Below are 26,555 nucleotides of genomic sequence, written 5' to 3'. Positions count from 1 at the left end.
ATCTGCCATTTTTCCCTCTCAGGGGGCGCCGCTGCGCATGGGGCGCCGCCGCGCATGGGGTGCCGCCGCGCATGGGGTGCCGCCGCGCATGGGGGTGCCGCCGTGCATGCGCACGTTTGTGTGACGGGGGTCGCCGTCACACAAATGTTGAGAACCACTGAGCTAGACGTATTAGGATGGTTATTATTATTATTACTACACATACTATGAAGTCACAGCTACCAGTTCTTTTAGCTGGTGTTGGCCTTAATAGGCACTGAGTTTTTTCCCCAAGAACCTACGATGTTGTACTATAATGTATCGGCATAGTATACATGCAGATAAATGGAACTTTTGTCAATGTACAGATTCCGAGATTCTTTGGTATGGCATCCATACCACTGGGACCATCGCCCCTGGTGTATGCTGTAATCTTTCAGCTCTGATTTTGAGATCTTGATACTTTGTGATTTTTCTCCAATTCTCTGTCTTCTGTTCTACTATCCCCTGTATTGCCAAGACTTTTATTAGTTTTCATTTAGGAATCCCGCAATATTTTAATCTGTTCATTCTTGATGAATTTTTAAACCCACTAATTTTTCATTACAGCTAATCTTCAACATGTGACCACAATTGAGTCCAAAATTTCTGTTGTTAAGAGAGACAGTTAAGTTAATTTTGTCCCATTTTCTTGCCACAGGTGTTAAGCGAATCACTGAAATTGTTTAGTAAGTAACAAGTTTGTTAAGTGAATCTGGGTTCCCCATTGACTTTGCTTAGAAGGTCACAAAAAATATTTACGTGACCCGGGACACTGCATCATAAATACATGCCATTGCCAAGCGTTTGAATTTTGATCATGTGACCATGGGGTTGCTGCAGTGGTCATAAGTGTGAAAAATGGTCATAAATCACTTTTTTCAGTGACATAACTTTGAACAGTCACTAAATGAACTGTTGTAAGTCAAAGACTACATAATTTTTACAGATGTTCCAGTAAATAATTTTGGCGACTGTGTTAGATTGTTGTTTACAATCAGTTTTGTGTCATCTTGCATAAACTCATATATGATCCATGTTTCTTCTGCTTCTTTACGCAATATATATTTTGAATCATTTGATAATTTTTCAATTCTGGCCTCAATTGCATTAATTCAAATAGTTTAATATTGGGCAGCCAAAATCAAGCTTTCAGTTTCTTTAATGATCCAGTTGCAAGCCATTGACAGGTTTTATCTTTATCTACTTTCCCCTCAATTTTTTGTAGTAATTGACCATGTAATGCTTTTCCTTGTCAGCATTTTGTTTGTGTTTTTATTACATTATTTTGATACTCATCTTCTGTTTTTCTGTACATTCATTAAAAAACAGTTTTAATTTGAACCAGTGCTTGTCTTTCATATAATCAGCCAAGGAACACTTATTATTAAGTTACCATCAAATATAAATGCCTTCATTTGAATCACATTCCAGACCTTTCAGCAAAATGGTGGTTGATAAATCATATTTTTCAGTGATAAAAGTATTGCAAGTTCATGCTAAGAATATTCCTAAAATAAAAATATAATTTTATGTGAAAATATGTAGAGTAGATGCAAAGTAAAAGTATTACAAGCATTCCTCATTTAGCTACTACAATTGGGAGCAGCAATCTGGTTTTTAAGCAAAACTTTCAGGAGGTGAAAGAGTGTCTGCTTATGATCTTCTTTTGCTTTTTACAGACCTGCCAAGGTCTAAAATGCAAGAATTGTCGTAAAGTCATCCTTGTAATTGTGAACTGTCACTGTCTGAGGCAATCACTAAAGGAGGACTATATGTAGCTTGTGGTTCAGCCTGTGGTGTGAAAACCGCCACAGTGGGTTAGTTCATTCACATGTTCCATTTGCTGCAGTGCAGATATGCCCCACTAACAATTTCTCATGGCTGTCTTCTCACAACTTGGTCTTTGTGTTGTCCTGCCAGCAGCACCCTTGAGGCAACAGAAGTCCATCTAATGCTTTCCACTATGAAACCAGCATTTAACCTATTTCATCAGAAGACCTTCCAGGGTACATAAAGGAGACATCTTCAGAGAACTGGGCTGTAGTTGGGCTTGGCCAACTTGGGCTTGGCTTGGCCAAAACCCACCAACCCTCCTCTGACTGTGACTGCCAGAAAACCCAGACCCCTCCCTGATGCAGCCCATATTTTACTCTCTGTAGTTTAGATTTGGAAATACTGACCTTGTGAAATATGGGCTCTGCAGACTCACGTGATGGCCTCATCCTCATACACCAGGACACTTCAAACCTGACCCTTTTATGACTTGTGGACTTTAACTCCCAGAATTCCTCAGCCAGCGTGCCTGGCTGAGGAATTCTGGGAATTGAAGTCCACAAGTCATAAAAGGGCCAAGTTTGAAGACCCCTGTCATACACCAATACTGGCTTGCATTGGGGCACCTGTTTTCTTCCGGGCAATGGTTTATAAAGTTTTAACCCCCAGCTAGGAGTGTGCTGTGTGAAACACGAGACTCCAAATTGCTCCTCCACTGGAAGAGTGAAATATAGAAGTTGAGCTGTGAACAAAATAGGATAAGAGATAGTAGAGGAACAGCATAGCACACCAGGCTCACTCCAACCTTCCAGAATAATAAATAGATGAGCAAGAGTTGATCAACTTGATCTGTATTTATTCAATTTTTATCCTACTTTTATTAGTTTTTTTATAAATAACTCAAGACAGCAAACTTATCCTATACTCCTTCATTCTTTTACTTTCCTCACAGCAATAACCCTGTGAGGTGGGCTGGGATGAGAAAGAATAACTGATTCCAAAGTCACCCAGCTGGCTTCCATGCCTAAAACAGGACTAAAACTCACTGCCTCCTGGTTTCTAGCTGGTGGCTTAACTGCAAGAGAAAACCGATTTCCCCCTCCTTACTACAAAATTGTGCTTTGAAAGGGAAAGGTTTTTGAAGGAGAAATATGGGAGATGGAAAGGAAACAGGGCCCATCTATGTAACAGAAGCTCAAGGGCATATAGATCACATGCTGGCTAGAGGAAAGAATAAAGGATTAGGAATTAAATATGTATTAGCGAATGTAAACTCAGCGCGTTTGTTGAAAAATTATTACTGAATGGGCAAAAAAGCCAATAAAAACTTTCACAAAAAAAAATCAGTGCTGAAACTGACCACCTGCAAGCAGTCCATTTTTAATGCATCCAGGACATAAACCAGGGGCCTTCAAACTTGGCAACTTTAAGACTTGTGGACTTCAACTCCCAGAATTCCTCAGCCAGCCCTGATATAAACACTGGGCAGAGCTTCAACTGCATGGTCGCAGACAGATGTGATACAGTTGTCCCTGGAATGCTGGGGATTCTTAAGACTGCTGTGCTCCACCCAATTGAGTTATCCCAGATGTAGAAATCTTTGCAAAGCTTTAGTCTACACCAGAGGTTCCCAACCTTTTGGGCACCAGGGACCAGTTCTGTGGAGAGAGGTTTTTCCACAGACCGGAGGGTGCGTGGTTTTGTGTGCTGCCAGCATCCCACAGATGGGGCTTGGCTTGTTTGTGTGGACCAATTGCTGGCATGCCGTGACCCGGTATTGGTCCACAGACCTGGAGTTGGGAAACCCTGGTCTACACAGAATACTTGATTGTAAGGTGCTAAGAAAAAGACGCAGGCATGTTTTGAGGACACAGCTTGACAAGCTCTGAGTTTATTGCTTCTTATATACTTGTTACATACATAGGCTTTACCATTAAATGCTGACATTTTACATTCGTAAGTTTAACCATTAGATGCTGACATAAAGTTTCTTCATTGGAAAATTCCTTCATATAAGCAACTATTTTCTAGTAACACATTACATGATCAAAGACCAGGTAAAGAGCAAACAGGAAAAGGAACTAACAAAGGCAGGAAAAAATAGGAGAAGGAACTTAAGCATATTACCTGTTTAGGTAGGTGAGGCATTAAGTCAAAAGGGGATGACCTTCTGGCTACTTCATTAAGACAAAGGGTATCAAAAGATTATGAGGTTTGTGTGTGGGGGGGGAAAGCACAGCAGTTTGCTGCGTGTGCATTTCCCCCCACACTTGATGCTTCGGAATAGATTCCCAATCAAGCATATTGTCCATTTCAAGGTGCTTTCCAGTTCTTACAAACTGTCCCTTTAAAGCAGGGGTCCCCAAGCCTGGCAACTTTAAGACTTGTGGACTTCAACCATGCTGGCTGGGGAATTCTGGGAGTTGAAGTCCACAAGTCTTAAAGGTGCCAAGCTTGGGGACTCCTGCTTTAAAAGAATAGTCATAAATCAGTCTTAGAACTTTCACCCCTCTCCCTTCTCACTATAGATAGGAATCTGCAATCAGCTTGTTTTCTGTTTACCTTTATCCCACGGAAATTGTCCCATTGTTGATAGTTTTCTCACTTTTCATATCCCATTGGTTCAACACTTTCCATGCAGTTTTGTTTTCATGTAGTTTCACTGCTTATCATATTTCATTAATATACCATTTGTCGTCGTTTCCCCGAGATTGGTGTGCTCCTCCTCCCTCCCCGACAAGCTGACTGCATCACCCCGTTTTAAATAGAGCAAAGAGGAGGCTATTTTATCAACGTTATGGAAACCTAAACCCACCTACCTAATCCCTGCCGGTTGTGCGAATCCTTTCCATAGATCAGTGAGAGAGCTATAAAAAAAACCTCTTCGAGGTGCCCCCCTCCCCCCCAAAGAAAATCATCCGACAAAACGCCTTCAGCCCCAGGTAAGCCGGTTCCTAGCCTCTCTCTCACTTCGGACCGCGCAAACCTTGGCAGCGACTCCGCAAACCCTCCGCTTATTAGCTTGCAGGGAAGGGCTTGCCCTTCTTTCTTTCCCTCCTGCACGTTTTCCAGTTCCTATCCACTCGCCCCCGTCCCCTTCGGGAAGCGCCGAAAACAGCCCCGCTGCAACCCAGAGGCGGGCGAGGCGGCCCTCCCGGAGGACTCTCCAGCCGCAGAACACCGGAGGGCCACGGCGGTCTGCCGGCTCGCCTTTCATCAGCCCCGGCGAGGCGCTTTGCGGGGCAGGCGGCCACCATCTCGCCCCGCCTCCGCCGCTCCGCGCCGCCCCTCTTCCTCCGCAGCGCCGGCGGGGCGGAGCTCTTTCCTTTCACGCCGGCCTCGGCTTCGAGTAGCCGCTTCTGCCATCACCTCTGCGGGGAAGAGACGCAGGAAATGCCCGCGGCCCCCCGCTTCGAGTCCCAGAGCGAGGACGACATGGAGCCCGAGACCCCCACGGAGCTCGAGGCAGCCCCGCACAGAAGCGGCCCCAAAAAGAGCAAGGTAGGCGCCCAGCCGGCGGGCCAGCCTCGTGGCGGCAGCGGCTGCAGCAGCGGCCGGGGAAGGAGGGGCCAAAGGCGGGGCAGCGGGCCAGGAAACGACGCGGCTGCGCGGGGAGTCGAGCGGCCTGCTCGCTGCGTGTCGGCCTGGCCTGGCTCCGGAAGCGGGGGGATCGGGGCTGGGGGGGCGGCGGCGTGTGCTTTCTGGTCTTAGGGCTTGCGTCTTTCATCCCCTGCCCTGGGCTTTCTTCCTGTACAAAAATGGATTCTTCCCCAACCCCCAGTGGGGGCTCATGTTTTGCTCTTGTTTCTTTCCCACAAAAAGGTTTTCTAATCCAGGTTTCACGTGCCGTCTGTGCGCAGATCTAACAAGCTTGTTTATTTCCTTCATCCTTGTTCTAAAAGTACGAACACGTGGAGGAGCGGAAAGGCCGGAACGCATCACTCCGCTTTCCTTAAAATGCTAACCCAGGGGTCTTCAAACTCGTTCCTTTTATTGACTCGTGGACTTCAACTCCCAGAATCCCTCAGCCAGCGTGGAATGAGGAATTCTGGGAGTTGAAGTCCACAAATCAAAGGGCCAAATTTGAAGACCCCTGATTTAAATGCTAATTTCACCCGTCTTTATAGTGACCAACTTGTCAGACTGACAGACTTAAGAGATCTTAGAATTTCAAGGTTTATGTAGATCAGCACGTAAAATAAAATAGTATGCATGGCAACAAATGCACTAAATACGATCATTTTATGTATAAATTAAGGTATTCGTAACAAAAGTGTTGTTTTTGTTATACAAAATGAGTTAGTAAAAGGTCCTGTACAATATTCTGTACATTTCCATTTCTATATATTTCTACTTTTTTCTGAATATTTTCAGCATTTCTAAACATTTTACATCTGGCTAATTTTTTTCCTTCTGTATAAAGTTTCCTCTCTTTAAGAGTTGCACCATATTTTGGGTGTCTGTTAGGAGATGATTGATTCCAAGAATTGGAATCAAAATACATCTGGAAGGTCCTAGGTTTGAGTAAAAGGAATATCCAGGTGAAGGAAACATAATTGTCTCATTTAAATATATAGCACTGTAATAATAATAATAATAATAATAATAATAATAATAATAATTCAAAACAACTGGAGCACCACTTGAACACCATTGGCATTGACAAATTCGCTATTAGTCAATTGCAAAAGGCGGCCTTACTAGGAACTGCTTCCATCCTGCGACGATATCTGTAATACCATCAAACATCCACATCTGCCTATCCCAGGTCCTGGGTAAGGACTCGATAGGTAGACAAAATGCCAAATCCAGTCTGAACATCTGGCTGACTGTGCGATGATCCATAATAATAATAATAAAGTTGGAAGGGACCTTGGAGATCATCTAGTCCAACCCCCTGCTCAGGCAGGAAACCCTATACCAGGGGTAGGCAACCCAAAACACTCAAAGAGCCACTTGGACCCGTTTCCCACCAAAAACAAAACACCGGGAGCCGCAAAACCCTTTTGATATCTAAAATGAAGATAACACTGCATATATCCTTTTTTACCTTTATTATAGGTGTGTGTGTGTGTGTGCGCGCACACACACACACACACATCAAAAATAAAAGTAAAAATATCACTCTTGGGAATATCCATACTATTAAAACAATGATCACCAAGAGAATGCTTTAAGAGAATAAAATTACATACACACAAAGGTAAAAAAAGGATATATGCAGTGTTATCTTCATTTTAGATGTCAAAAGGGTCTCTCTCTCTCTCTGTCTCTCTCCCTCCCTCCCTCTCTATCTGCCCTTGGTCTGCCACTCCTCTTCCCCCACTCTCTTTCTCTCTCTCTTTCCTCTCTCTCTCTCTCTCTCTCTCTCCCCCCTCCCTCTCTCTCTCTCTTTCTCCCCCCCCCTCCTATCTGCTGCTCACCTGGCAAGCTTCAAGCTGTTGTCCAACAAGCTCAGGGGTAAGCAACCTCGTCTTTTTTATGACTCATGGACTTCAACTCCCAGAATTCCTGAGTCAGCCTAGCTGGGCTAGCTAGCTCTCTCCTGCCCTTCCTGCAGAGACACAGCAAAGGGAGGAGCTCCGCCCAGTAAGCTTTTCAGCTCCTCGGAGAACACTGTGAGTGCACTCTCTTACACACACACAGAGAGAGAGAGAAGCAGGGAAGGGCAATTGCCTCTCTCTGTCTCTGTCTCTGTCTCTCTCTGCAAAGGCAGAGGAGGCTGGGAGCCACAGGGGAAGGCTCAAAGAGCTGCATGCGGCTCCGGAGCCACAGGTTGCCAACCTGTGCCCTATACCATTTCAAACAAATGGCTGTCCAGTATCTTAAAAACTTCCAGTGTTGGAGCATTCACAGCTTCTGGAAGCAAGTTGTTCCACTGGTTAATTCTTCTAACTGTCAGGAAGTTTCTCCTTAGTTCTAGGATGCTTCTCTCCTTGATTAGTTTCCATCCATTGCTTCTTGTCCTGCCTTCAGGCGCCTTGGAAAATAGCTTGACTCTCTCTTCTTTATGGCAGCCCCTGAGATATTGGAACACTGCTATCATGTCATGTCTTCATTAAACTAGACATACCAAATTCCAGCAGCCTTTCCTTATATGCTTTAGCCTCCAGTTCCCTAATCATCTTTGTTGCTCTTCTCTGTACTCTTTCTAGAGTTTCAACATCTTTTTTACATTGTGGTGACCAAAACTGGATGCAGTATTCCAAGTGTGGCCTTACCAAAGCATTGTAAAGTGGTATTAATACTTCACGTGATCTTGATTCTATCCCTCTGTTAAAGCAGCCCAGGACTGTGTTGGCCTTTTTGGCAGTTGCAGCACACTGCTGGCTCATATTTAAGTGATTGTCCACTAGGATTCCGAGGTCCCTCTCACATTTACTATTATTGAGCATAATACTTTAATTTCTTGTTTTAAACTTTAATATCCATCTTTGGGAATATATTTCAATGCTTTTAATTGTCAGACTTGGTTGCTTAAAAACAGTAACATATTCCTGAAACATGGATTATTGTTGGTTTTGGCAATGAACAAAAGAATAATTTGAAGAAATCACTCTTTTTGTTTCCTATATTTTTAATAATTCTATTGCAGTTTTTAAAAAGAAATAGAGAAAACAATGTACATAAGCCAATTAAAATCACATTTTAAAATTTAAAACATTTTTCTTTGAATGTCTTTTTTTTTAATTTGTGCTTCTTCTGTTTTTACTGTAAGGTACACAGATTAGTATTGAGTTGGGCAGCCTTGTATATTTTTAAATTAAATAACAAAATTAGTTATTAAATTATAGTAACAAGTGAAATAAAAAGAAAAAAATGAAATTCCAAAAATAAACATAATAAATTGATAAACATCACTTAAATGTATTGCATATTTAACTACATTGAAATATGCATTAAAACTGTTCTTGTAAAATACTGTATTATGAAAACTATGCCAAATGGAAAAATGTGATTTGTTTAATTAGTAGAAGGGTAGCTGTTCTAAAACCTGATGGGTTATGCACTCTTTAAATCTCGTCTTTTGTGTCTAGGGCAATAGTACATTTTGTGGATGGACCATTAATTACCATTTAATGCACAGAGCAGGCAGTTCTGGATAATCTGGACATAGAGCAGATACAAATGGATTTGGTCTAGGAATGAATTTAAAGCACCCGTGTCCCAAGCAGATGTGTGTCAGGGTAGGATTTGGGGGACCCGGGCAGTGGCCATTGGAGCAGCAGAGATGAGGGAAAAGAAGATGGGAGGAGAGGAAGGGTGAGCTGTGTATTCCATGCTTGGATTCAGCCATGGTGGTTGACTAGTAAAGGAAAGGCAAATGTTGCAGGTTGCCTGGGCCAGTTAAATATGCCGTACTTGAATTTGCAGTGTAATAAAAAAAAGGACCTGAGGAGCATAAAAGTAAGGGAGGGCCTGGGAAAGTCAGAACATAGGCCATAAAAAGGAAGAGGGGTGGGATGTGCAAGTCATGCCCTGCTCAATGCCCTAAGATCCTTACAGGTTTTGTCTCAATCAAAATCCAGAGCCACCATCTTTGAGTTTAGCTAGTGTGTAATTCAGTTTGTGGTGTTTGTTTTCAGATCCCAAACAAAACACATTTTCCATTTTATGCATCCTGCCTACCCTAATAATGTAGCCCGATCTGCTTAGTTTCTTCTGTATAAAATGATATTCCTAACATTGTAATAAATATTAGGAAAATGATTTGTGGGGGGGGGATTGAAGAAAGTATGTCTAATAATTTGAATATTTTTCTTTAATGTGTTTGCTTTACAGAAGGATAAAAAAAATAAAGCAGAAAAGAAGAAACTGAAAAAGCATATATTAGTTGAGACTGAATTACTGGATTTGGACTTGGAGCCACCAAAACCAAAGAAAATGAAAAAAAAGAAAGAAATGGCTGATAAAAATGAAGATGCAATTGCAAAATGCAATTCAATCTCTCACATGAGTAATGGGGTAAAGCACTCAAAAAAGGAGAATAATTCTAGTGAAGATTCACATACAGAATGTGAAAGTGATCAAGATCAGGTAAGATTATTTATTCTCTGTACTAAATATCCCTTATTTAGAATGTTAATACTATGAAGAAGAACAGAAATTTTACAGCTATGTCAGGGCAAAATGTAATCCTGGTGACTCATTACTGTAATCTTTATGTGCATTTCTATTTGAATATTTTTGAGATTATAAAAACATGATTTTATAGACTGGGGGTTTGAATAAATAAGCATAGAATCAAGCTGCATATCTCATTCTCTGATTTTAAATATAGTATGTTAATACTGCGACATAGAGCCACTTTCTTACGATGTTTACTAATATATAGGTAGTCCTTGTTTTAGTGACTGATTACAACAAATGATGAAAAAGTAACTTCGTGACCAATCCTTTGATATATGACCTTTACAGGTCTGAAAAGCAAAGGAAAGCTGAAGTAAGATCATCAGTGCAGTTATGGTTTCACTTAGTGACTGCTTCACTTAATGACCAAGTAGCCAGTCCCAGTTGTCTCTAAATGAAGACTGACTACACTGCAACAAGACATATTTATTGCCGTGCATCTCACCGAAATGTGACTTTTCTTGGGTGGTTATACAATAAAAACATAAAAAATAATTACAAAAATATTCTAAAATTAAAACATAAATAATATTAAACAAAAAAACAGGGTAGAGAGAGCATAGATGTTATATGCAATCTAACCACCTCATTAAATCTTCTGTGAGACCCCCCCTAAGCCGGTTGACATAACCATGCTTTAAGGGAGGGGTCCAATCTCACTTCGGGGGGGTGGGAATGATGTTCCACAGAGTGGGTACCATGGCAGAAAAGACCCATCTCTTGGATTTTGCCAAACATAGTTGCTTAGGGCAGGGGTCCCCAACCCTCAGTCCGTGGACCAGTAGCGGGCTGCAGCATGCCAGCAACTGGGCCACACAAATAAGGAAAGCCCCATCTACAGGATGCAGGCAGCACACAAAACCACACCCCCTCCGGTCCGCGGAAAAACCTCTCTCCACGTAACCGGTCCCTCGTGCCCAAAAGGTTGGGGACCTCTGGCTTAGGAGACAGGGCCTGGAGTATGCATCTCCTGCTGGACCGGATGTTATGGGAGATATAGTTGGAAAGATGCAATTCCTTGGATAACCTGCCATGAAGGGTTTTAAAGGCCAGAAGCAGCACTTTCAGTTGGACCCGGAAGCAGACTTGCAGCCAATGCAGCTTGCCAGTGTGTGCCTTTCTGGGAGCACACACAACTGCCAGCACCGCTACATTTTGTACCAGCTGAAGCCTCTGCAGGCTCATTAAAGGCAGCCCCAGGCAGAGCACATTACAATAGTTCGCCCTGGAGGAGATCAGGGCATGAGTGATGCTGAGCAGGGCCCCTTGATCCAGCAACTCCGTACATGATTAAGAAACTGCCAATCTTCAATACTAAGCTCCGTAGACCAGTGATGCAACTTAACAGGCAGGTTCAGATGTTTGTTAAACATAGGCAGTAATCAAATCCTAAAGCTATGAAATAATAGATCTCTGTATGTTAATACCTGAAAACAACCTTTTAGAATTACCAGTGTTCCTTTGTCATATTCTACATGGTGCATGCTATCAGGTAGAACATACCACAATATAGTTATTAGTATTTATCCTCCATTTTATATTTTCCTACTCTTTGTATTTCTGATGTTTATCTTTGGAGCACTTTGTATTTAATACTGTTAGCATGTCTTGTGTTATTTATTTACATACACACATGCATGCATACATACATGCATTATTACTCTGTAAAGAAATTATAACAATAGTTGCATTTAATTTTTTTCCCCTGGGAATATTTGAAAGTGTGGGTATTGAGTACTGTAAATGCTTTTTTCTTTCAGTTCTTTAAATACTTTTTGGGAATTAAAATCTTATGCTTTCTGTAACTGTCTTTTATTTTTGTTTAAACCAGGAATTAACAGCAGAACAAAAGGAAGGTGCTTTTGCCAATTTTGATATCTCTAAAGCAACTGTTGATCTTCTGAAAGGTATACCCATTGAATGTTTTCAGCCTGAAGCAAATTTACACTTATTTTCTAAATCTGGTAACCTGATAATCCCTGCACTAGAGCAGGGTCCTCAATCCCTGGTCCATGCACCGGTACCAGGCCGTAGCATGTCAGTAACCGGGCCTCACAAACAAGCAAAGCCCCATTCGTGTGATGTAGGCAGTACACAAAACCATGTGCTCTCTCCATGGACCCAGTCCCTGGTGCCCAAAAGGTTGGGGACCTCTGCACTAGAGGATTTGATGTTAGCAGATGAGAATCAGTATAATTGAAATATGCCTAACTTCATTGATGAGTTACTGTCTGAAAAAGATCTGCATAGATCTTTGGTTTTCAGCTAAATATATTAGTCATTCTTTTCTTTTGGAAGTAAGGGGTCAAATTTTGGCTTATTCTGAGGTGACTATGATTCTTATAGATCCTGTAAAGGCATGAATACAGTTCACCTTCTTTGGAAAAGCTCAGAGATAAAAGTTGGGGAATAGTACATTTGGTGGCACATACAACATTTCAGTTAGATATGCAAACTATATATAGCTTGGTTTAAAATGAGAGATTATAATTTCTTGGTGCAAACACCAAATCTTTTTACAATTGATACCTTGCATATTTCTGTAGGGAGATTGTCTTCAGAATTTTTTTTCAAATCATTCTAAAGTTCAAGATCACTCTCAGTCTCAGCAACTTTAAGATACGTGGACTTCAATTTTATGTTGGCTGGAAGTTGAGGTCCACACATGCTAAAGTTGTTGAGCTTGAGAAACACTGTTCTAGGAAGAAAAAGAAAAGATTTGAATCATAGATCTGGCAGATGATGTTGCTTTTAGATAGAATGCTGGACTTGGATGTACTCCATGTGACTGGGTGTAGTAATTTGTAAAGTATTTAATAAAAATGACTCTAGCATAGTCTCTATAGTGCAGTGGTTCTCAACCTGTGGGTCGGGACCCCATTTGGGGTCGAACGACCATTTCACGGGGGTCGCCAAACAACGCAGTCTGCCATTTTTTCCCCTTTTCCTTAGCTGTGCTACTCCCTTTTATTCTATTGGCTTTTGAAAGCCAATAGAATAGACTCTCTTGAATAGAGTCTAATTCTATTGGCTTTCAAAAGCCAATAGGAATTGTCCAGGCTGTCTCTGCCCTGCTGAGCCCGCCAAAAGTCCCATTCTGCAAACGGTGCTGCACCAGTTGAGTAGTCCTCGACTTACGACCGATTGAGTAGTCCTCGACTCAACGACCGGTTGGGGGTCACGGCATTAAAAAGGTTGAGAACCACTGCTATAGTGTATATTTTTTTAAAGTTTTGTTACAGAAAAATTAAGGACCGATCATGATAAGCATATATTTTTGTAGAGAAAATCTAATAGTATTCTTCCGTAGCTCGTGGCGTCTCCTACTTGTTTCCAGTACAAGTGAAGACTTTCATGCCGATACTTGAAGGCAAAGATGTAATCGCCCAAGCTCGGACAGGAACAGGGAAAACATTCTCCTTTGCTATTCCATTGATTGAAAAACTTGATAGAGATCCACAAGAAAGAAAAAGAGGCCGTTCCCCAAAGGTAATGAAGTCACGATAAAATTGCAACCTTGAGTAGGGGGACAAAAATACATTAATCATACTCATATAATTCTACATGAAAAGTACATAGTGATGCTGCTCTCCTCGTGTAGGCTGCAGATCTATTTGCCTTACATCTTTATTACTTTTGGTGGAAAGGGGGGGGGGAATGATTCAACTTTCTCTTAGCGCTGTCTAATTGTACCACATTCCACAAATAATTGTTTGTTTGCAATTAGGTACTAGTTCTGACTCCAACCAGAGAATTGGCAATGCAGGTTGCCAGAGACTTCAAAGATATTACAAAGAAACTTACTGTGGCTTGTTTTTATGGAGGAACGGCGTATAATGGACAATGTAAGAAAGTACAAGTTGTCTTTTAAAAATACCTTTTTAAAAACTATTTTTTTTTAAAAAAAATATGCATTATAATATTGGTCCATAAAACTTTTAAAAAGTATTGTAATGGATCAGTTTCATTTGTTGGGTTCAGAAATGTGAAGAAATTGTAATGTTATTTTAATGTGCTATTAAAAAGTATCAAAAAGTAAAAAAAAATTTTTTAATCTTCTGCATACTTGAAGGAACATTTTGGTGAGATGCTCTAGGTCAGGGCTCTTCCAACTTGGCCCTTTTATGACTTGTGGACTTCAACTCCCAGAATTCATCAGCCAGGATGCCTGGCTGAGGAATTCTGGGAGTTGAAGTCCACAAGTCATAAAAGGGCCAAGTTGGAAGAGCCCTGCTCTAGATACTTTAGAGTGGTGCTTAATTTAAAGTAATGCTTATTGTAGCTTTAGATTCTTATACTTTTAAAATTATTTAGAATATGTATTAAACGTACAAAAATGAAAATTGTTGGAACTTGTTTGGAGAGCAATATAGTTCAAACTCATAAATAAGTAATGCTGACAGATTTCAGAACAGTAGCCTTATAATAATTCTTAGAGTTAAGCATTAAGTTTAATATATAAAATGTTAAAATTCCTTCCAGTGGATTTAATTAGAAATGGCATTGACATCCTGGTTGGGACTCCCGGTCGAATAAAAGATCACCTCCAAAATAATAAATTGGACATTTCTAAATTGAGACATGTTGTCCTGGATGAAGTTGATCAGATGTTGGATATGGGATTTGCTGAACAAGTAGAAGAAATCTTAATGAATTCTTACAAGAAAGGTAAGTATATTGTCTACCTGTTCCATTTTGGCATCTTCTGTTCTTGGGTTTTAATGCTCAGTATATGTAAGGGATTAAGTGCACGTCTAGGAGAACGAGTTGGTCCACTCAATCACTGATTCAATGTCAAATTTAACTTCTTGTGTTAAATGTAATTTGGGACCAATTGTAATAAATAGTAAGGCCTGAATATAAAGAAATGGAATGTAGTTAAAAACCTGTATTAGAATATCTGGCTTGGGATACAGGTTATCAAAAGGCAAAATTGGGAGTAGAATTAAAATCACTAAGTGATGTGTTTGGAAAGTGCTTAACGACAGCTGTTCTAGTGATTCCTAATTGGCAGTCTTTAAGAGACTCCCATGCCATTCTTAGGCAAGGACATCATGTCATCATTTGCGACCCTACTGGTTCTCCACTGACTTTGCTTGTAGGAAGCTGGCAAAAAATGTCACAAATAGTGACCAGTGCAACAGCGACACTGCAACAAGCCAGAACCTTTGAGGACTGTTCATAAGTACCACTTATTTAGAGGTAATTGCAAGTTTGAATGAGTGGTTGTTAAGCAGGGACCACCTGTATACTAAAAGCATTGTAATTGCTTCCCTTACTTCTTGCTGGCCCAACCAAAAATACTTTGAAAGTATTTGGCAATAATGATAGCACACAAATAATCAGTTTGCCCTTTATTCTGAGATGAGTTCTTTTGTTGATTATATTTTACATAGCAATGATTAGAGATGTACAAAACACTGTGAATTCAAATCCTTGGATGCTCCTTTCCTCATTTGGGGAATGTTTGAAACCTGAAGTCTGTTTAGTTTTTCAAATGGCATGATGCAGACTGAAAGCAGGGCATTCAGATTAAAAAAATGTTGTGTATTTCTAGATATTATCATATAAATGTTTCTTGCTTTGCTCTTTTATGAGCATGCATATGATTTTCTAAAAGTCTGTAAGAGATATGTGTTATTTGTTTGTTTAAGATTCTGAAGATAATCCACAGACACTCTTGTTTTCTGCAACTTGTCCTCAGTGGGTTTACAATGTAGCAAAGAAATATATGAAATCCAAATATGAGCAATTTGATCTCATTGGAAAGAAGACTAAAAAAACTGCTACAACTGTAGAGGTAAATTAACTTTTTATAACGGCATAAGACTAACACTGTTACTGCATCTGGATGGAAATCATAAACATGAATGCATGCACACCCCTTTTGAAGGGTGTCTGCAGGACCTAGCAGAAAATGTTGAGATGGCGGGCATGACTGTGCAATCGGAATTTCACATTTTTTATGTGTGTCACCCCCATCCGTTTCTCTTTGTTAACTGCTAATGAATATGGCTTTGCATTGACAGCATTTGGCCATTGAATGTCATTGGTCCCAAAGAGCTGCAGTGATTGGAGATGTCATTCAAGTCTACAGCGGGAGTCATGGACGAACCATAATATTTTGTGAAACAAAAAAAGAAGCAACTGAACTGGCTCTTAATGCCTCAATAAAACAGGTAGAGTGACACAAAAGTATGAAAAAGAATAAATAGAATAGAACACCAGAGAGCATTTAACAACTTATTCAGATATGAGAATATTCATTAAGAGTATTTTGTTTCAAAATACTTTCACATTCACAAACTGGTTGATCCTCTCTTTCTTTTTTAAGCTCTTATTATTACTTATGATCCATAACTGCAATACCTCTTGATCCCTCAAAAATTTCTGAACACAATTTTCCTTGTTTATCTGACATTCTTCACTTTTCTGCTGTTCAGTGAGACTTTATGTCTTCCGTGCTTGATTTCTCCCCCTTGAAGCTTTTATCTTTTTTCCAAAGGATAGCTTTAATACCAATCCCAATTTCCATTTATATATAGTTTTTGTTCAGTTTGTGACCTAATATATTTTAATACAAAACCTGATGTATAGAGTTCAAGTAAAATGAGGCTTGTGACAGATTTCCATATTGTATTTATTTCCCCTTTATTTTAATATACCTCAGTTCTTTAATAATGTTTCTAACCATTTGTCTCTGATTTTCCAAATGCCCTAAATGTTTTTTGGGGGAATTTCACCAAGTAGATGTCCAGCTGTTCTATGGTATTCTGGGATGGCAGCCATAGAAGTCTTTGCACATCTTTGAGAGATAAGGGGTCAGGATTAAGGAAAGAGGCAGACTTGACAGCCAGGAATTGGGTCCAGATTGGCAGCAGTGGATGAGCGATGGAGTAGATGAGGCATAAGCAGGTACCATTCAAAAGGAGACCAAGACAAGGGAAAAGGAAGCTTTGCTCTGGAATGAATAACATCCTGGAGATTAGTTGAAGGAAAATATGGACACTTCTGATGAGCTTTTTCTAATTCTAAGATGTGGTATTATGATGTTATCTGCCATGTTTTTGTCTTGAGGCAGTTTAGTCTTCAAAATATTTGGAGTACCCTCTAATATAGTCTGTCAAGCAGAGATTTTGACATTTCAGTAGAACTGGGGGGAATCAATCCTGTTATTTGGACAATTCTCTTAATCTCTTACTTTTTTTTATGTATGCAGGACGCACAATCTTTACATGGTGATATTCCACAAAAACAGAGAGAGGTCACTTTGAAAGGCTTTCGTAATGGAGCGTTTGAAGTACTGGTTGCAACTAATGTGGCTGCCCGTGGCTTAGATATTCCAGAGGTTGATCTGGTAATACAGAGTTCCCCACCAAAGGTAAAAAAAAAAAAAAAAACAACAAAAAAAAACAAAACTGGTTTTGGGCAGAGGGAAAAGTTTTTTGCACCAAAAGGTGCTGCTTAATGTTGCTTAGTTAAAGTGACACATTTGAGCTGCTTTACTTTTCCTACTGGAAAATGTGGCACAGTGGAAGTGAGAAAGTTGCAAAATTATTTTTATTTCTTCAAAAATAGAACTTTATTCCGTCTCTTAGACTGCTAGCTAAAATTTGCTATCTTGTCTATCAGGATATTGGGGTCTGAGGGCGGGCCAATTTCCAAATGTTTTACAAGGATTCCATTATTGTCATTAAAGCAGCTATTACTCCAGGCATATCCATGAATACTTCATAATTCTTCAGGAATTCTACCGATAATAGTGTAAATTTATTCAAACATCATCTTACTATTCAAGTGATTTCTAAGTAGATTGTTTTTTAATCTATTCAAACATTCTTAAAATTTGTTGAGCTCTCGCTATAAATGTCACACAACGGTAATATAAATAATTTCATGGTTTACAAAGATAGCGTCTTTTCATCTTTCTGCTCTCATTAATGCTGTGTTTTAAAGAGTATAATATTCTGTATATTTGTAAGTAAAGTGTTGGGTTTTTCCACAACACGTATATCATATGAATGTTTCTTTATAAAGGATGTGGAGTCTTATATTCATCGCTCTGGACGCACAGGCAGGGCTGGACGGACTGGGCTGTGTATCTGTTTCTACCAGCGCAGGGAAGATTATCAGCTGAAACAAGTAGAACAAAAAGCGGTAATTATTTCAGAATTTCTTAATGGAAGTTATGACATCTGTGGTGTAATTTTTTAAACATTGTACAAGTTTTTAAAGTGCTTTTTACTGTTTTGACTAAAATGTTTAGGACTAGTTTTGTCAGTGAAACAGTGTGCCTTCTATTTTCAGGGCATTACATTTAAACGTGTAGGTGTTCCTACAGCAACAGACATAATTAAAGCTTCCAGTAAAGATGCAATCAGGTATGTTAATCCTAAATATTAAGTAAAAGTTAGTATCTGAAGGGAGATAAGCAGTTTTATGACAGAAGCCCCACTCCTTTTTTTATCATCTGTGTTATATGGATGTTGCTACCACTGTACATTAATTTGTGGTTGAACGTTTCATTAAGTACGAGTAGTTCCTTCTTCATTTTAGTGGTTTTGTAAATACCGATTCTTAAAAATTTTCATTCAGATCTTTGGATTCTGTTCCTCCATCTGCCATTGACTACTTCAGACAATCTGCTGAACAGCTGATAGAAGAAAAAGGGGCCGTGGAAGCTCTGGCTGCAGCCCTGGCTCATATCTCAGGAGCTACATCCATTGAACAGCGCTCTTTGCTCAACTCTGATGTGGTAATAAATACACGGAGTTTCATAGTTACTTACGCACATCCTGATTTTCCTAATGCAATATCTAACCTGAGGAATCATTTAAAATTTATGCATTATATATATGTTTTCAAAGAGGCCTTTACAGGTACAGTTGATAATCACAATTAAGAAAATATAAACATTTGCTCCTTTGGCAGTGATTTCCCCACTGGTGCTTTTGAATATCTAGGTCAGGGGTAGGCAACCTTGGCTCTTTTATGACTCGTGGACTTCAACTCCCAGAATCCCTGAGCCAGCATGGCTCAGCATGGAAACCTCTCCCTTTCCCCTCAGCATGGCTGGCTCAGGAATTCTGGGAGTTGAAGTCCACGAGTCAGAAAAGAGCCAAGGTTGCCTACCCCTGATCTAGATCAATACCAACACCTTTGAGGATTATACTCGCTAGTCTTCCTGGATATAGAAGCTTAGTCAGTACATTGTTGGGTACCGTGGAGAGTAAGGAAGATAACTTTGATGGCAGTTGGCAGGATGCTACCAGGACATGGATTATTCTAAACTATCCAAGTACAACTGTAGCTAGTAAATTGGTATAAATTAGTAAAAAGCATGATGTCTCCAAAGTTAAGTAAATAATTCCTGAAATTATTTAATTATTTTCTACAATGAACACATTTAGATACCTTTAGTCACTACAGGGTAAGAAATTCAAATTTCAGCTTAGCGCTCATGTAAAATTGACTTAGTAAAGTAAGATAGTTAATCAGTTATTAATGATACTTTAAAAACTTTTTTAAAAACTACAAGGAATGTGCCAAAATAACCGAATGGCAATATATTTAGTTAAAGCTTCATATGTTTCCTGTTTGGTCCAAATGCCCTCCTTGCCTCTAAAAACCTGTGATTTTGAATATTTCAAAGAGTTTTTAAGAAATTATAAAAATATGAATATTGTATAAGAAATCTACAATTAAGAACTGGGGTTTCCTATATTACAAATCAATGGTTTCAGTCTCAAGAAGTATTAAATGTGTTTCATAAAGTAAAGCCAGTGTAAATTAAAAGTAGTTGACTGTTATCCTTATGCTGTTGATGAAGTAGATTCAGAGATACATTAGACACGTCCCAATGTATAATAATATACATGTATAATTGGACAATCATTTGACTGGGATGGTATAATGTTTTCTATCTTGAGCAGGGGGTTGGACTAGAAGACCTCCAAGGTACCTTCCAGTCCTATGTGTCTATGTTCTATATATTTCCCTTTTTGTTGATTATTATGTTGCCCATTGGCCTGCTGTTATCCCATTTTTCAGCGGGTCACCCCTTGTTTGGTTGAAAAACTTGTTTAGCAGATCTCTCAACATTCTTTGATCAATAATAGTTTTAGTAATTTTGTGTTTGTGTATGCACTAATAATTGTACTCTTCATCATAAATGGGTATCACTGATTTTTTTTTTTTAAACAAAGGGTTATGTGACCATGATACTTCAGTGCTCAGTAGAAATGCATGCCACTGGTTACGCTTGGAGGGGTCTGAAAGAACAATTGGGCGAAGACATTGACAACAAAATATCCAGAATGTGTTTTCTCAAAGGAAAAATGGTAAGAAACTTTTTTCTCCCTGCCTATATGGGTTATAGGTATTACTTAACAATTTTCTTCTAGTAACTGCTTTCTTTCCTGCCTAATCTTGTAATGAGTGAAACTTAAGTCAGATTACAGTGTTGATAAGGTATTGGGGAAGATTTATATAGCTAAATAATTTTACCCAGAAGGCCCAAAGGTGCTTTTTTCACAAGGCAACTGGACTTTTTTTTTTTTTTTGAAGACAGTTTGTTTCTCATCCAAGAAGCTTCTGACTAGATCAGTGTTTCTCAACCTTGACAATTTTAAGGCATGTGGACTTCATCTCCCAGAATTCCACAGCCAGCAATGCTGGCTGTGGAATTCTGGGAGTTGAAGTCCACATGCCTTAAAATTGTCAAGGTTGAGAAACACTCGACTAGATAGTGGGGAATGGCAGGATTTATACTCCTTGCAGACAGCTGGTCATTTGCATTCTGCCATTCCCCACCATTCAGTCAGAGCTGAAGCAGCTTCTTGGATGAGAAGCGAAACGTCTTCAAGAAAAACAAGAAAGTCCAGTTACCTCATGAAAAAAACACCTTTTGGACATCATGACTCAGGTGACTGAGAATTTCCATAGACATTTTTACCCAGAAGAGTTTTGGACTTAAATGGAAAAAAAACCTGGACTTGAATGGTTGTTTATAATTTATGAATAAATTACAATTCAGGACTCCTGTGTGGGTCAACTGTTACAACTAGGTCAGTAGATTAAATACTGATGTCACTTGACTAATCTATTGCTTGAAACATGTATGTTAATGCAAGTATCCTGTTTTTTAGAGTTTTGAATTTCTTCATTGACTGATATTCTGTCTCTTTCTTGTTTTAAGGGTGTATGTTTTGATATTCCAAAAGCTGAATTAAATAAAATAAAGGTAAGATTTTAGTTTCCAACGTGAATCAATCTTGAGTAGCTCATGCCATTGGATGCCCTTCAGCTGTCATTCATACTCTGATGATCTTAAATATATTTACTTGTATACTTGTTTCACAGTCCACTATTGCAAGAGACTTCATGAAATGCCAGAGTGAACTCAAAAGTATGCAGCCCTTATTTAATAATACTAATTAGGCCCAGAATTTTCACTGCTAAGCGATGCAGTTGTTAGGTGAAACATCACGTGACCACACCACTTTGTGATGGCAGTTTTACTGGTCCTGGCTGCATTCATTAAGCCAGGATCTCATGCTTCTCCTGGCCTGCTGCATTTGCTGCTGCTTCGTGTCACACTAAATCTTAATTACAAAGATCTGTAGAAGGAGGATGGGGTACAGTCATTTAAAAAGGATGGAAGTAAAGAAGTTAATCAAGAGTTTTAAACAATGATGAAAAACTAGAAGATGCTAAACAGAAAGCATACATAAAAGTCTATAAGAATCGAAAAGGAGGGGTAGGAGCACTAGATGGGTGTAGGGCAGTGGTTCTCAACCTTTTTAATGCCGTGACCCCCAACCGGTCGTAAGTCGAGGACTACCCAACCGGTCGTAAGTCGACTTTCCCTGCCTGGGAGCGCCGCGCATGCTTGGTGCTGCCCCCTGCGCTGGCCGAGGCGTAGCTGGCAAGTGGCAGAGACAGAGCAGGCCGACCACCGGCTGGGTTACCAGCTGGCCCAGCCCAAGGGAGGTAAGCCACCCGCCGGGCCCCACGCGCGCCAGCAACCCTCCCTGCGCCCGCCGGCCTCCCACCTCCCACCCCTGGCCCTCTTTTACTTACATTTTTAGTAGTTGCTCAGCAGGGAGGGGTGGAAACTTCCAGACAGCTCGCCTTCGCTGCAGACAACTTGCAGCACCGTTTGCAGAATGGGACTTTTGGCGGGCTCAGCAGGGCAGAGACAGCCTGGACAATTCCTATTGGCTTTTGAAAGCCAATAGAATTAGACTCTATTCAAGAGAGTCTATTCTATTGGCTTTCAAAAGCCAATAGAATAAAAGGGAGTAGCAGAGCTAAGGAAAAGGGGGGAAAAATGGCGGACTACGTTGTTTGGCGACCCCCGTGAAATGGTTGTTCAACCCCAAATGGGGTCCCGATCCACAGGTTGAGAACCGCTGGTGTAGGGGAACATAAAAAGGTTAGTATATGGAAGACCACATCAATTACAGAGCATTTTAATAGATACTCATTAAATCTAGTTTATGGCACAGCCCATCATCCAACCAATTTTGAGCACTGCTGCACAAAATCCGGCCACATTTTATGTTGTAGCAGGATTGATAACTGAAAGCGGCAGGGAGATGGGCAAGATAAGGCTAATATAAATGTCTTTGTAGCACAGGCACTGGAGGAGCACATGCTCTGTTGCTTCTGTGTGTCCAGAGTCACAGGGGCATTGTCTCTCCGGGCAAGGAATCGTTCAAGGACAGCTGTTAATGGGGTTATACTGTTTTGCCCAGTAAAGGAGATTAGGGATTTCGAGGTTAGGTATGTCGTAGGGAAGGCAGAGTACCGTAAATGCCGGCGTATAAGATGACTTCCGCGAGCGCTGAAATCGGCGCCAAAAACGGGGGTCGTCTTATACGCTGAGTCGTCTTATACGCCGGAAATACTGGTAGTTTCCGACGTATAAGACGACGTTCTAGGAATGCGGCCCGGCTATAAAGGTGGGGGTCGTCATATACGCCGGGTCGCCTAATATGGCGGCATATACGGTACCTGTTGGATTCACTGGCAGTAAATGTTGGATGCTGGCTAGATCCAGTTAATAACGCTGTGTCTGCTTCATGCTTTTTAATGAGTGCTTTGGCCTGATTATTCTGTACTTGTGTTGAGTAGAAGAACTGAAGAGAAACTGAAAGATGAAATTTTAGTTGCTGGTTCTTGTTTCCATGTGGATTGAAAATCTTCTAGTAGTTAACAGCCAAGGTGTAAAAACCATAGTCTGAGTCACCCACACTCTAGCCTCCACTTTCATGAAGCCTGTTTTTGATCGCTTAATTCAGGGGTTCTCAACCTTGGCAACTTTAAGACTTGTGGACCAACTCCAAGAATTCCTCAGCCAGCTTTGCTGGCTGAGGAATTCTTGGAGTTGAAGTCCACAAGTCTTAAAGTTGCCAAGGTTGAGAACCCCTGGCTTAATTGGAGAAAGGGCCCAGCTGGGCACCATAAAGAAGTTGTATTGTCTTGGCTTTAAATAATTTGAGTGCTGTAAGTATATAGCGGGCACTTCTTCTCTTAAGGATTTTAGAAGATGGCCATCAAACTCCTTTACATTTTCAGCAACATAGTCCCTATAGGTTTTCCTACCCTGCCAACAGAATGGATTGTGTTGTGGAGGCGAATTAGTCTATAATCAGTAGAATCACCTTTCCCCCCCTTTTTATATATAGGGTCAATAATTGTAAGCCCCCCAATCTTTGGGGACTCAACCATAAGTGTCAATGCCAGTAAAGAGTGAGGCCCATATTGTTTTTAATGGTCTCTGGAGGGATTAGTCTCTTCCTGGACCTTCCCCAGTCTTAATTAATTGAGCCACAGGATTTTTGATCTCTGTCACTGGTGATACATAAACCTGATAAGTGATAGTAAGAGCGTTGACAGCATTAACGCAGTCCTTGTGGAACTTTAGTGGTGCTGTTGTTGCCTCATGGGCACTGTTATTACTGGTTAGATCAGTGGTTCTCAACCTGTGGGTCGGGACCCCATTTGGGGTCAAATGACCATTTCACAGGGGTCACCAAACCACACTGTCCGCCATTTTTTTCCCTTTTCCCTAGCTGTCCTACTCCCTCTTATTGGTGGCCACACCCACTTGGGGGTCACCTCAACATGGGAAACTGTATTATGGGGTCACGGCATTAGAAAGGTTGAGAACCACTGGGTTAGATGCTGGTGGAGCTCTTGGGTAAGGGTGTTACAATTCTCCCAGAATGCATCAGGCGGCTCAGCTGATGTTAGGGGTGGTTAGAGGCAATCTGAGGCCAATAGCTCAGCTATCATTTAATTTGGAGGTGGGTACACTTGACTTGGCAATAAATCCTTCCAGTTGGCATTAGGAAGGGTGGGCAGCAGTCCCGCAGTATGAATCTCTTGCCTGAAGACTAGTGGCCAGAGTGAAGTTGAAAGGTGATCGTTAGGGTCTTGACATAAATAAGGCGGACCTTAGAGACAATTATACGGTCAACAGTGGTCATTCTGGACCCAGATCGGTTAAATAGGTGAATTCAGCTGGGTCGGCACTTTCAAGGGCACTGTTTAAAATGTAGAAATTTAGCCTGAAAGCTGTGCAGAGTCTTGCAGAGTTTGATTTCTAACATTTGAGCAGCAGCCGAGAAGGAATCCATTGGCTCCAGGGCTGAGGGGAGGCATTCGTGCTGTGCATAGAGGCTGTGTTTGTTGGGACCCAAATCTAGCATTGAAGTCCCCTCCCAGGTCTGCAAATTTGGATTCAACAATGATACTGTATAAGATCAGCAGCATAAGTTTCCAGTTTAGCCTATGAGACTCTGATCTGGGGTTTTTGCTCCATTGGGGGCATATATTTATTACCAATAGGCCATTGTGATTGAACTGAATTAATACTGCTGTGGCATACAATATTAATGGGAGGATGGGGCTTGATATGGCACGTAGGGTAGTAGACACTAGGACTCCCAGGACGTCTTTCGCTCTTCCATACTTTACCCCTAGTTCTGCCCCAATTGAAAATGAATGAAATTCATTAAGTAGCAGTTGTGTCATGTTTCCTAAATTATGGTGGTGTCATGGCATGAGTACCTCCAATTCCCCCCACCCATCTCCCCCCCTCTCTGCCCATTTAGCCACTCTGCACTATGTCCTGCACCCCAACTGTACTGCACTTCAGTGCCATTGTTGTTTTCCACCTGCCCTCAGCTGACTTTTTGCTATCTTCTTCCTCCCACATGGGCTGGCCTTTCAGGAGGCAGTTGCTGACCATGTGATGCCTTCCCAAGCTTGGGCTGTACAAAATTAGGATGAAGTTTTATCCACCTAGTTTAAACCTTTTGTATTTTTCTAGCTGAATAGAAAACTAACATTCCAGTTAGTTGATCTACTCCAGGGGTCTTCAGATTTGGCCCTTTTATGACTTCAATTCTGGGAGTTGAAGTCCACAAGTCATAAAAGGGCCAAGTTTGAAGACCCAATCTATACTGTAGGCACAGGCAATGCAGTGGGGAGCAAGGAGCAAATTATGAAAACTTCATGATGACATCATAATGCACATTTTGTCACTCTGATAAACCCCCTAGCCTAAGACTTAGGCTGAGGATGTGCTGCTGGTGGTTGTACATCCTTTTTTAAGGAATGGATTGTTTCTTATTCAAGGGTTAAATAAGTTGTCTTTTCTATTATTGTTTTATAAGGTGCTTCAGACTTATGAAAGCAACCTTCACTTACACTGTTTTCTCAGTGTTATCTTAATACCAAGTTTTGAAATGCTTTGAAAACAGTGTCTTTTGAGTAGTAAATATTGGTCAGCATGCAATTTTGTCAGTTCTGCTCTTAATATTTTTTTTTTTAAAAAAAAATAGGAAACATGGCAAAATACAAGACGCTGGGAACTTTCTGTAGCAACAGAATTGCCTGAGCTTGAAAATTCACCACGTGAGGGAGGCCGAAGTCCAGCCATGGAATTCAGGAATGGAAGACGAAACGGTGGTTTCAACAGGCATGATCGATTCAGAAATAGGGGCCAAAAACGGAGCTATAATCAAGCTTTTTGATAATTTGTTAATATATCAAAATGGGACTTGAACTTCTTGTTTTAGCATAAGTAAAGTTAATTTACACTTTATTTATTAGCCTGGCAATTTGTGTTTTAATTATTAGCCTGGATGTGTCTCATTCATTCAATTTGGGCTGCAAAAATTCAGGTTGAAAAGATTATTTAAGCACAAGGACTGCTACGCTGTCACAATCGGTTGCAGTGCCCCAATATCTTGGGCACAAGTAAATCTCTAACCTTTGGAAATTGGTGGCATGTTAGAAATTTTGAAAATATGTCGTGGAATATGTCCTCCTCCCCCATTCTCTGTATTATTTCACTTTTTCCAGACCAATGAGAATTTCTAATGAAACAGTGAATCTACACAGTCATCCATTCTTGCTTTTTAAGAAAGCTTTTGAGGATCATTTCATACCGAGTTTCCAGTTCTTGGAAATTGAGATATTTATTCATTCAGTTGGCTTCCCTTTTTTAAAAAATACGGTAATTTAGTTAAATCAGTGCCATGAGTCTGACAGGTGCCTTGGATGTTAAATTAACTTCAAGGACATACATGGCAGAAGTAGAACTAAAGGCAACTGAA

The 26,555-nt window shown here is 40.5% G+C and overlaps 1 protein-coding gene across 1 annotated transcript; it reads left to right on the top strand.

Moving 5' to 3' along the window:
- Positions 1-1,984: 1,984 nt before the first annotated feature.
- Positions 1,985-26,041, top strand: LOC120299659 (nucleolar RNA helicase 2-like). The gene is made up of 16 exons (XM_039324687.1): positions 1,985-2,027; positions 4,823-5,295; positions 9,577-9,831; positions 11,756-11,831; positions 13,235-13,413; positions 13,652-13,769; positions 14,407-14,592; positions 15,579-15,724; positions 15,954-16,103; positions 17,144-17,305; positions 17,962-18,081; positions 18,232-18,305; positions 18,520-18,679; positions 20,130-20,264; positions 21,122-21,166; positions 25,779-26,041. The coding sequence occupies exons 1-16, from the start codon at positions 1,985-1,987 to the stop codon at positions 25,968-25,970; spliced, it is 2,514 nt and encodes an 837-aa protein (XP_039180621.1). The 3' UTR covers positions 25,971-26,041.
- The last annotated feature ends 514 nt before the right edge of the window (positions 26,042-26,555 follow it).

This window comes from Crotalus tigris, unplaced genomic scaffold (genome assembly GCF_016545835.1).
Source record: "Crotalus tigris isolate CLP2741 ecotype Arizona unplaced genomic scaffold, ASM1654583v1 scf7180000024304.1987388, whole genome shotgun sequence".
NCBI lineage: Eukaryota > Metazoa > Chordata > Lepidosauria > Squamata > Viperidae > Crotalus > Crotalus tigris.
Note: the sequence above shows the minus strand (reverse complement) of the source record. Positions and strands in the feature narration are given on the sequence as shown.